At 47.0% G+C, this 11,419-nt stretch overlaps 1 protein-coding gene across 3 annotated transcripts; it reads right to left on the bottom strand.

Moving 5' to 3' along the window:
* On the bottom strand, positions 1 to 11,263 carry LOC108940010 (casein kinase I-like). Of its 3 annotated transcripts, none has more exons than XM_018761745.2 (10): positions 11,035 to 11,263; positions 8,781 to 8,865; positions 8,195 to 8,305; positions 7,730 to 7,878; positions 6,958 to 7,186; positions 6,322 to 6,492; positions 5,424 to 5,572; positions 3,536 to 3,731; positions 2,950 to 3,089; positions 1 to 2,394 (listed from the first exon to the last, which is right to left on the bottom strand). In XM_018761745.2, exons 2-10 carry the CDS (start codon positions 8,854 to 8,856, stop codon positions 2,362 to 2,364), a joined length of 1,254 nt encoding a protein of 417 aa, XP_018617261.1. In that variant the 5' UTR covers positions 8,857 to 8,865; positions 11,035 to 11,263; the 3' UTR covers positions 1 to 2,361. The 3 variants fall into 3 exon arrangements, with proteins under 3 accessions (XP_018617261.1, XP_018617263.1, XP_029102412.1); XM_018761747.2 differs by having other exon boundaries at positions 8,781 to 8,861; positions 11,035 to 11,223; XM_029246579.1 differs by lacking the exon at positions 11,035 to 11,263 and adding an exon at positions 10,757 to 11,023.
* Between the last annotated feature and the right edge of the window lie 156 nt (positions 11,264 to 11,419).

Below are 11,419 nucleotides of genomic sequence, written 5' to 3' on the forward strand. Positions count from 1 at the left end.
AGTTAAGCGTGTTAAAGAACTGTACAAGATATCAGCACACAACACAGAGCGTGAGTCCACCCCTCTTCCATATGTCACACTGCCACAGTCATTTCACAAGAAAAATTTAAAACAACATACATTTGCAAAATTTAGAAGGGTTGCTGCAGGGGGGGAAAAAATCTGTGACATGAGCCCATTTGGTGGATGATGTCAGCCCATGAATCAATCCCAGCATTTCATGAACATCCCCTTCCCTAAAAAAAAAAACACCCAACCAAGTCAATATGTACTCCTGGCACACAGTCAAGAGTGGTCAGTGCAGCCTGAGACGAAAAGAGTAAGGTGAGAAAACAGGTGCTACGGACTGATAGCCAAGCAGTTCAAAGTGATGAGATGCAGATTCTTGAGGACAAAATATTCAAAGACCAGACTGACCAAGCCGAAATATTTCAGCAATAACGGCACAACGAACCACCAGCACGTGCGTTAACTCTTAGGATGTGCCAAGAGGGATTCCTACGCTTCCCAAAGAATAATTAAAAAGAAAAAAAGGGGAGTGTAAGCTCTTCCATGCCCTGGTCTACACACGTGATGGGGAAAAGAATTCATTAAAGATGCCAGTGTGCTGCAAAAACAAACTGCGTCCCCTCAACTTGGGCTGACGGCACACAACAATGATTCAGAAGATCTACTGATCCTCTGGCTAAAAATAAGTCTGCCAAAACGATAGACACTGAAGGGTAAACACACATTACCGTTTGCAAAGGATACACAGTACAGATTCTACACAGAAAGGGGAACCAAAATATGACCCAGTTGGCAGTGTAACTATGGCTAAACCCCACCTGTTCATTTTTTTTAATATTACTCTCCCTCATCCCCCTTGTTTTCTAGATCACACCTTAACACATTTTAGCTTTACAGAAAAGAAAAAAAAATATTTACAGTGTCCAAAATAGCCACCCCTCAAACATTTCAGCCCTCATTAATAAAAAAAAACAATAAAATGAATAATTAAAAGCCATGGTTAACAAGAGCAATCTAACTCATGGAGCAATGTCATATTCATATGGCTTTTGTTAAGAAGCCTACAACACATAACTCCATAGACCGTCCCTGCAAAACGTACCCGTTATTAAAACTGAGGAATGTTCAAATGATGAGAGAGAGGAGAGGACAAGACGAATGAAGGGAAAAAGTTCCAACAGTGGATTGACAAGGGAGGCTGCAGGGGAAGGGATCAAGTCCATCTCTCTCAACTGTTGGTTATGTCTTTAGCTTATGAATACCATATTCCCTGGGACACTCTGCAAACAAAAACACGGACATGGAAGAAACGCAGGTGAGATATTCCTTCAAGGCGCCGTGGGAAGAGACATCCAGCCGCTGTCGAACCATCACAACATCGCTCGTGTTCACTTACAGTACCCTTCGCAGCTTTGCCACCCTCAGCCTTCTGCCCTTCATTCTCATGCTCACTTGATCCCTTCAAACAGCTATGCATAAAGCCTAAATCATCCTTTCCAAGACCCGTCCAAACCCAGAAGCAAGTTCTGAAGAAATGTTACTCGTACAAAACGAACAGAAGATTTAACAATTAAAGAGAAATCAATATAAAAATGCTACAAAATATTAGCATAAGCGGACAACTTATGCAGATGTTTTAAAAAAAAAAAAGCCAAAGGTTACTGTAATGTGTACATAAACCTAAAATGACCAAATTCTACTTTAAGTCTTCATTAGCACCTGAAATAATCCAATCACCACTCAGTTTTTCCCTCTGTATCAACGAGCAGATCCATTAAGCTTCAGACTATGAATGTCCTTGCCGGTGTTCTGGTGGTGGCTGATGACGGATGGAGTGTGCTGGTGGTCCTTGATACTGTAGTGGCTGGAAGGACTGGAGGAGTTGAATTCTTCATTCTGGTACATTCGGGTATGGGCTGAGATTGAGGTTCTCTTGGTTGAGAACCACTTCCATTTGTGACATTTAACATCCTGTTCCATCTTCATTCTCGTCTCTCCGATTAGTCCCACTGGCCATTGTTATCCTCAACAAAAACAAACAAGGTGTCTCTCGAAGGCCGCCTTGACGACTCACCTTTCTATATATCCAATGGCACACTTCCACACCACAGTGCTTTACTTGCTGGTGTCAAAGTGAAGACAGAATTAAATTAAGCCATCAGAGTTTCAGTACCTGGCAGAATTAAACGGTCAGTTAAGAGTAGGAACTGACTAGTTCCTCTCGGCCGAAGCAAAAGCATGCCTTCCTGCTGTGGGTTTGACAAGGCGCTGACTTCAGCCAGGTGTGAAATGGAGTTACTGTGGGGATGCCCCTCACCTGGACAGGTCTGGCAGGTGAGAGGAGAGCAGGCCTCACTTCCCAAGGTGCTCAAATGGCACACTGACCTAGAAAAAAGCACAGGGAGTTACAATGGTATTTGAGGATGTGAGGAAATGCCATGACATCGTTTACATTGCCTTAAAGGTTTGGAGAAAACATTACAGTCTGTTGCACAGCTACAGCAGTACATTTGCATTTATTCACTTAGCAGAAGCGACTTACAATGGATACTATGTAGTGTTACTAGCCCACACACCTTATTCACCAAGGTGACTACACTGCTAGATACATTACTTACAAGGGGTTACTCATCCATGCATCAGTGAAACATACTCACTCCGTGACACTCACACACTATGGGGGAACCTGAACAGCATGTCTTTGGACTGTGGGAGGAAACCCACGCAGACACGGGGAGAACATGCAAACTCCATACAGACTGAGAGGGGACTGAACCCACATTCTCTCACATCACCCAGGCTCTGTGAGACAACAGCGCTACTCACTGTGCCACCGTGCCGCCCACTAGGAGCAGGAACCCCAGCTCTAGACATTATCATAATTTTTTTGTGGAATAGCCTGTGTGAAACATGGTTGTTTAGGAGGGACTGGGGGTATACCTGGGGGACAGTGATGCGGGATGGGTCATGTCGGCCAGGGAGGTCTGAAGAGGCCAGGTTGGCGGGGGCACCCCGGTGTAGCCGCATGCTCACTTTCCTGTCCCGCTCTACCCGTGAGATGGCACGTGGAGACGCATTCCCTGGGGGAAATGAGGGGTCAGCTCAGAACACAACTTGACAACTTCAGGTATAACTGTACATGGTAGTATACTGCGCTTGTAAAACATTTGTACCATTAAACATATGAGATGGAGTGAAATAAAAGCCTATGAACTCCTGTGAAGCGACTATATTGCCAAAACAGCAAGATCTCATGTTTTCGAAGAGCACCTTCACTGAGAATGTAGTGTTAAAACAAATTTCAAAAAAAAAAAAAAAAAAAAAAAAAGATAATTCAGCAAGTCTTCCAAATAAGTTTATTAAGGGGGGGAGGGATTGTGTTGCCATTCATTGTTATTTCAATTGATTTTTATAGATTTGCAAACAAAAACACGTGGCAGAAATGCAGGTGACATATTGTTGCCTACTATTATGTCTTCAAGGGTACAAATATGACTACCCACTCCAAACTTGCTTCCAGACTCACCTGTTTGGGGCACCCGTGAAGCAGGGTTGGCAACAGCTGCTTCGGAGCCATTGCGGACCCTGCCAGGGGCAGGCGGGTTGGGGCCAGGGGCAGGCGCACGAGCTGCAGATGCCCTGGGTCCGCTCACTATACGCTCGTCCCTGTCGTCGACTGCCCTGCGCTCCCTCTCGCCGTCTTCTGCTGTCCTGCTGGCACCCTGGGGTACACAGGAGGGGCTGCTCACTGGGCTGACCTTTTATGAGTCCATTCCTCATCTTACAGTCTTTGTTCATCTAACTCTAGTCTTATGCATGCCCCTCAAGCTTGCCTACACTCAATGATATATCAGAATTTCTCTTAAACCATGGAATTCCTTAAGTATACCAAGGACTCTCCTACTCTGAACACCTTTAAATCCAGGCTTAAGAACCACATGTTCAAAAATCACTTCAACATTGCATGCTCCCTTTTCCCATCCCCTTTCCCTCTCAATTATCTTGCTTATTTTCTATACTTTTGTTGTGGTCATTTTTTTTAAACTGCTGATATTTATTGTAAATTACTTTTGAGAAGCTGTTTTTAAAGGTGCTATATAAAGATTATCATTGTAACCACTTAATAACAGCATAAATTGTAATGCTTCCAAATCTTGAGTTTTTTCACCTCATCCATCTGCAGACGCATGACGGATTTTTATACATACATTAATAACATTTAATTTATGTTCTTCAGTCATATAGTATCCTACAATTCTCTGCAGTCAGTGTTGGGACCCAGTAATTCATGTAATACTACTTTACTTTAAGGTGCTTTTTACTGCAATGTAACACCTTCCAGGTTTTCTAACATACATTGATTTCTTTGTCAGCATCGTGTCAGTTACAATTATAAATATTGAATATAGAACATCGAAACTAGGATATCTAACAAATTCCAAATGAATGAGCTTTCTCAGTAACGCAGCAATAAATGTTTTCTCACAAGTCATAAATTACTGACACGGGCCATTTTATGAGAGGAGACCCAAAACAAATTGGTCCAACCATCACGGTTAAACAAACACATACTCTTGTGGGAGGAAAATGGCCTAAGTGCCTTGGGTGCTTAACAGCAACATCTACATTCTACTGGGTGCCTAGAGATTTGGGCTAACCAGCGAGATGTGCTGTGTCATCCAATGGATTTACAGCATACAGTGAAAAGATACAGGCGACTGACAGTATGTTCATTAGAGGACGAACGTCCCTGTGTTCACCCTTTTTTAGTGTGTGTTGTGTTTAGAAGGGACACAGAAATATGGAATGGGTCAAGACTAATTAAGGACTAATTAACTAAGGAAAGCACCTCGTAAAGGGTACTACAGCTGGAGGTGAGAATCGAGCTTGCAACCCTTGGGTCGAATGGCATCAGCTCTAACCGCTACGATACCAGCTATGCCCTGTACCAATGACATTAGGAATAACGCAGTGGACCACCTCTGATCAAAGTGAAGCTGTGCATTTTATGATGAAAGGCGATTTTCATTAAAAAACAATACATGAGTTTCAGCCATTGGGTTAAGCACAATTTAAAGATTTCTCCTACTAAAGCATTACAAACTGTTTCAGTTGATGGAACTGTAATTATTCCATATCTTGTACTCCTCAGTTCATTATTGATACCTAACTTTGAGGTTCACGTTTATATTCACAAGCCTATTTTAAAGCACTAATTTTTAAGTGCTGAGAAACTCAGCTTTAAACTTGGTTTTCCGCTAAAAGACAAATTTTGTTTCCTGTAGAAAAAAAGCACTCAACAGTGCACAGTATGCATTCAGATCAGCCGTTCAAGAATACAAGTTAGGTATGAACGCACTTGTTTCTACTGAATGGTGTCAAATGGTATACGTATGCCATATGGTGACACTTACAAATTTGAGCATGTTCCAGTCAAAGACGTAGTCATAGGAGAAGCCCTGCCGGTGGAACAGATTCCTGAAAAGCTGCCGCAGGTATGAATAGTCTGGCTTGTCATCAAACCGCAGTGAGCGGCAGAAGTTCAGGTAGGTGGAAAACTCAGCTGCAGAGATAAGGGACAGAGACAGCCAATACAGTGTTTAGGGGAAATTAGCATGGAAGGAGGAAGTGTGGAGATGGATGACACTGGCCAAGGTGCCCAATTCCTAATGCCAGAGGTGTGTAGACTTAGAGCTTGACTTTTAGCAGCCAACTTCGCAATGAAACATAAGGATAAATTATGCTAAGGACATAATTAGTTAAATGCTCATGCGGAACAAGAAGTATGCTGTCCTACAAAAGAACAAACGAGGGTGACCATTTTTTTAAAGGGATGTGAGCAAGAGAAAAACACCCCTGGATACATTCATCTAGCCACCGATTATCAATAACAAGTTGTCCAGCAGTACAGGGTTGTGGTGGTCCAAAAACAGTCCCAGAAGCCTAGGGCATGAAGCTGGACACACCCTGGATGGGATGCCAGTCCATAAAAGTGGAATCTCTCTCACACACACACACATTCACTTACGTATACACAAAATTTAGAGTCACCAGTTCACCTCAAACACACATCTATGGACTATAGGAGGAAATCAGAGCACCTTAAGAAAATCCATGCAACTCGAGAACGAACATCCAAACTCCACACAGGCTGAGCAAGATTCAAACCTATATACTAACCTATAGCCCAGGAGATATGAAGCACAGACAGCAGGATTGAAATATATTTGTGGATAAATATGCAAAGGACTGAAGTATATTAAAACTTCTATTTTGAGAACCATTAATTGGAGCTTGTCACCCACAACTCACAGGGGTAGCCTTTACAGAGGACCTCAATGGGGGTGGACATCTTCTTCTCACTGATGCGCTCATACTTCTGCCTCTTGGTAGCGGCCTTGAGTCCCTGCCAGGGCAGTGAGCCCAGGTTGAAGTACATCAGCACATAGCCCAGGGACTCCAGGTCGTCACGGCGGGACTGTTCTGTGGGAGAAGAGAAGGACCACAGTTTACACCATGTTATCTGAGGAACTATGGCACTCTCGTAAAGAGCACACCTAGAGCAGCCTCCTGCTAACTAGGATAGGGGTACTCGGGACTCCAAAGTGTGCTTAAAATATAAATATATTTTTAATTGTATCACGTTAGCATGCACAAGAAGGATAATAGCAAGCCTGTTGGCCTCCAGAGGTTTTCCTCCTGTAAAAGTCTCAAGGATTTTCATTTTTCTTGTCTTCTGGTCCTTCAATACACTTGCTCTTAACAGCACATTGCTATTATTATTATTGTTAATGCTACTTTCATGCCACTCTGTGCTTTTTTTTTTTTTTTCCCTCTGTCTTATAGCAAGAAATATGGTGGACAGACAGGCTGCTAACCAAAATCAAATTTAATGGAGTTTTCTCCATTGGAGAAATGGAGAATATAACACCCTGCTCATTCCATTACCGATGCCCAGGTGGGTGTTGATAGAGGCATAGCGAGCTGTGCCCGTCAGGTTCTTGTTCTCCCGGTACGGGATGTGCTGGTGTGTGCGGGCATCGCGGTACTTCTTGGCCAGGCCAAAGTCGATGATGTAGACCAGGTTGCCTTTCTTGCCCAGGCCCATCAGGAAGTTGTCAGGCTTCACGTCTCTATGAATGAAGTTCTTCGAATGGATGTATTCAATCCGACTAATCTGGGGTGACAACACAAAGGGAAAAAGGAAACATGGTACAGAGGTTTAGGATGGAAAGTGGGATGTGGAGAGATTTCAGATGTGCAAATTAAAATGTAACCGTCTTAAAATATGACCAAGATGCACACAACAGACAAAAATATTACGTAAAACTTGTTCAGTGACTTCTCAAAACTGCAGACTGAAATGGAAGAGCGCTATTCATCCCGTAGTCCAGAATCTAACCCAGAAGGATAAGGTGTGAGAGAGGGTACATCAGTCCATCAAAGGGCAATCACACACACTCTTATTCCCTCGCAACCACATGGCAAGTCAGAGCCACCAATTCACTCAAACACACATCATCGGGGTGCGGCAGGTAGTTACTTAACACATATAATCATAATTCTTTTGTAAGGAGGACAGGCACAGTTTTTCACCTAAATTAAGAAACAACTTTAAAGTTCAACCAAAGTACCAGAAACAAGATTGTGTAACCCAAACAGCATCGAGAAAAAGGCTGGCTGCCATAAATGCAAGCAGGAAACGGAGGTGGTGCAGCACCATTTGGTCCGCTAGCAGCAGCACGGTCTTCAGACTGAACTTGCGGGAGCAGAAGTTGAAGAGGTCTTCTAGGCTGGGTCCCAGCAGCTCCATCACCATCACGTTGTAGTCACCCTCGGCCCCGCACCACTTTATAGAGGGGATCCCCACTATAACGACAACAGTCATGTGCAATCACACCCACAAGAAATTTCATCCAAGCTCAGTGCTCCCTTGGTGTAGCAGCACTTGGCCCAACACCACACTGAAGACGTGATTCCCACTGTAAGCAGGACAGAAGCACAATGCATTCAATGCAAACTACAAACGTTAACTATCTGTAGTTACATCTTTGACATTGTCTTAAATAAACCCAATCATAGTGCCAATGAACCTCTCCAGGCACCAGGGGATATGCCGCAAAAGATATACCGCACCGACACCCGACCTCTAAAGAAATACAGCTTCTCCGTTGTTCTTCCTCACCTCCTCCCTGCATCATCTTATAGAACTTGCTCTCAATGTGCAGCTGCGGGTGTTTGGTCTTCACACACTCCAGTTTGATGGCCACCTCTTCCCCTGTGGCGATATTGGCCCCTACAGATACATTTATTCATTTAGCAGATGCTTTTCTCCAAAGTGACGAACATCTCAGAGAAAATACAATTTGTGCATTACATTAGGAGAAAGAGACATACACCAGAGTCAGCTGATGGTTGTGAGTTACCAAACTTATAGGACAGGGTTGACAGATTGACATGTACCCAGTGGATTGCTAACTTGTGTTGGCCAAATCGCCTCCCCATAGGAGTGCGATTATTAAAATCAAAGAATCATTCATTGTAAAAGCAGCTGCTAAGCAATACAAGTATAGGGAACTTCCTCACTGATGTTAACCAAGGCAAACACATGTGGACTAGTTCTAACCAACTGTGTCAGTGTTACTGTGACCAGCTTAACTAAGCAAATAAACAAGAACAAACACACCAGCATGTGCAAGAGGCGGGTGGGAGGGGGGAGATCTGGGCAGCCAGCCGTCGTCGGAACAGAGATTAACGGCCTGCAGTCTCACCTAGATAGATGTCGCCGAAGGAGCCGCTACCGATCTTCCTGCCGAGCCGGTATTTATTCCCCACTCTCAACTCCATGGTGCCTGCCTGGGAAGAGGCACCATAAATGCCCAAAAACAAGGACACGCCATCAGTCAGCGGCAGGTATCTATTAGTGGGCCGAGCCGAGCTGGCCCACCGCTCTGCCTTATATCGCGGTTCCCATCACAAAGCAGCACGTAAACAAATAGAGCAAATGCTGGGAGGAGGTCTCAGGCTGAGGAGGAGGAGGGGAAAAAAGGCAGACAGGAAGAAGGTAATAAGCACGAGCAAGGTCAGATGGGCAGAGGGGTGGAGTGAGGGAAGAAAAAGAAAACAAGAAGTAATCGAATGTGAAACGGCACAGAGAGCAAACTGCGCCACAGCCGAGCGCCGATCGGCGCGAAGAACAGCTGCGGGAGCCCGCGGCAGCCCACCTACTCCGAGTACATGCAGATCCGCTGGAGCGGGGCAGTTTAGTAAGGGGTGGAGCAGGGACAACGTGGCCAGATGGCCGATCTTCGGAAAGCAGCGCTCGAGCCACTGAAGATGGGGGGCCAGCAGAGGAACGCCGTGTTCTTCTCAGCAAAAGTGCACATGAATATTTTAACACTTCCAGCCATTTGCACCTGAAGGTCCATTGAAATCCACTCCAGGTCCTGACACTCATTAATACACTTCAGAGCGTTTTCACACCACCGCTACATCTTCGCACACGTTCACCGAACGCATATACAGCTTCCATGCAGCGAACGCCCTTTTTGCACTGTCCTTATTTTGTACCGTGGGGTAAGCGCAGGTTAAATACTTCGACGAGCAGTACGAGAGCAGGAAGGAGGGGGTCTGACCACGACGCCACCTACTATCCTACAGAGAGGGATCTCTGACATGTCAACTGCAAGTGAACTGCTACAGCACTGGTACCGCATGTTCACCCGAGCAGTGCGTTCACTGTGGTAAACACACTAGTGACACAAGACAAGTGTGTGCTCGGCGTGAGCTGACGGGAAACGAAACGGCGTCCCGTCGACATTGTTGTGCGCCAGCGCAGCTCAAATGGGGGACTGTGGATGTCAATCGATCTGGAAAAGCACTCGACACTCTGGGAACGCAGCCTGCAATTTGCAAAAGTCCCCCATAGTGGTGGGGAACACAGACAGTACTCGGTACCAGGACACAACATAATCACAAACACACAGAGTACTCGGTACTAGGACACAATGCACGCGCGCGCACACACACACACACACACACACACACACACAGTACAGTACTCGGTACCAGGGGACGGACACGCGCGAGGTACCGGGAGAGTGGAACATTCTTACACGCTTCGACCGTGTATTTCATGTTTACAGAGCACGGAAGTTGTCAGGTTCAGGTGTTCCGTGTTGTTTCCCCGTTGTTGTGTGTGTGTGTGTGTGTGTGTAACAGGGCGGTTAATAAAGGGGTCGGGAAACCCGACACACACCTGACCTGGCAGAGTGAGCGCAGGAGAAGAGGTGCTACACACACTGGACCGCATTGCTCTCCAGCACATACGAGTGACGTGCGAATGAACAGAAACTGCAAAACATCCACTCTGTGTGTGTGGCGCGATACAACCGCTAAGCGGACGGTGCTCATCAGTAAACGGCTCAGGCCAATGTCCCCAGTGTGTGGGGCCGCGCGGCACCGGACCAGAGAGGACCGGACCGAACCTGATTCTGATCCCCGATTCGCCCCGGCCACCACTCACTGGCACCACTGGCCGCTGGCTCAGTCAGTGTCTGCTGCGTCCGCAGGTTCGAGCGGCCCGGAGCTGCTGCTGCTGCTGCTGCTGGACCCTCGCCTCGGCTCGGCCGGGTTCGGCGAGACCGGGTGTGGTTCTGAACGCGCTCCGTCTCCACTCGAGCAGAGCAGCGCGCGCGCTGACTGGAGCACAACACGCAAGTGTGGGCTGGCGGACCCACCGACCCACCCGAGACGGAGAGTCATCCTCCGGGACAAAAGGCCGTCCGTCACCACCAGCAGGGTCCTGCAGCTCTGCGGCGGCACCCTGACCCTCCCGCCAGAGCCGCCAGACAGCAGCGCGTCCGCAGCCCTGGCAGTCCGCGCGCTCCGCTCGCGCCGCCGCTCCCCGTTTTCTCCCTTTATTCTGACAAGATCACGCTGAGAGCCGCGCCCTTTTGCACCGGGACCCCCCGTGGAGACATCCACACGAACCCCCCCCCCGCAGCCCCCGGGCCCCCTTCGTACCCGAAGCGGGTTCTCTGGAGCGACTCCGACTGTCTCTGGAGAGAGAGGAGGGTCAGTCCGACTGAGCGGCGCGGAATGATGGACTGGAGCGTCGTCTCGCGCCTCTCATGCCCCTCTCTTCCTCTCCTCCGCCTTTCTGACAATCGCAGATACGCACGGCTCGTCCGCCGCGCGCGCGCCTATGGCCGGAGATCTGCCTCCTCCTCCTCCTCCGCCCCCCTCCCCGGCCTGTTTCTCTCAGCGGACCCCTGACAACACCGGTGACATCATCAGGACCCCGACAGCACCCGGATCGCCTTAAAGACACAGTGCAGCAGCAGCAGGAGGAGGCTGTGCCACGAAATGTAAGAAACACATTTTCATGGTCAGGAGAGGTGTTTCCAGT

The sequence above is a fragment of the Scleropages formosus genome, chromosome 20, assembly GCF_900964775.1.
Source record: "Scleropages formosus chromosome 20, fSclFor1.1, whole genome shotgun sequence".
In the NCBI taxonomy this organism is placed as follows: domain Eukaryota; kingdom Metazoa; phylum Chordata; class Actinopteri; order Osteoglossiformes; family Osteoglossidae; genus Scleropages; species Scleropages formosus.

What these genes read in the sequence shown, in the direction of transcription:
- LOC108940010 (XM_018761745.2), bottom strand. Translation starts at nt 8,856, where the DNA reads ATGGAGTTGAGAGTGGGGAATAAATACCGGCTCGGCAGGAAGATCGGT. An exon ending in CCTCTGTAAAGGCTACCCCT is followed by an intron (nt 5,573 to 6,321) that starts GTGAGTTGTGGG and finishes TTATCTCTGCAG; the next exon opens with CTGAGTTTTCCACCTACCTG. An exon ending in ACTGGAACATGCTCAAATTT is followed by an intron (nt 3,732 to 5,423) that starts GTAAGTGTCACC and finishes TGTGTACCCCAG; the next exon opens with GGTGCCAGCAGGACAGCAGA.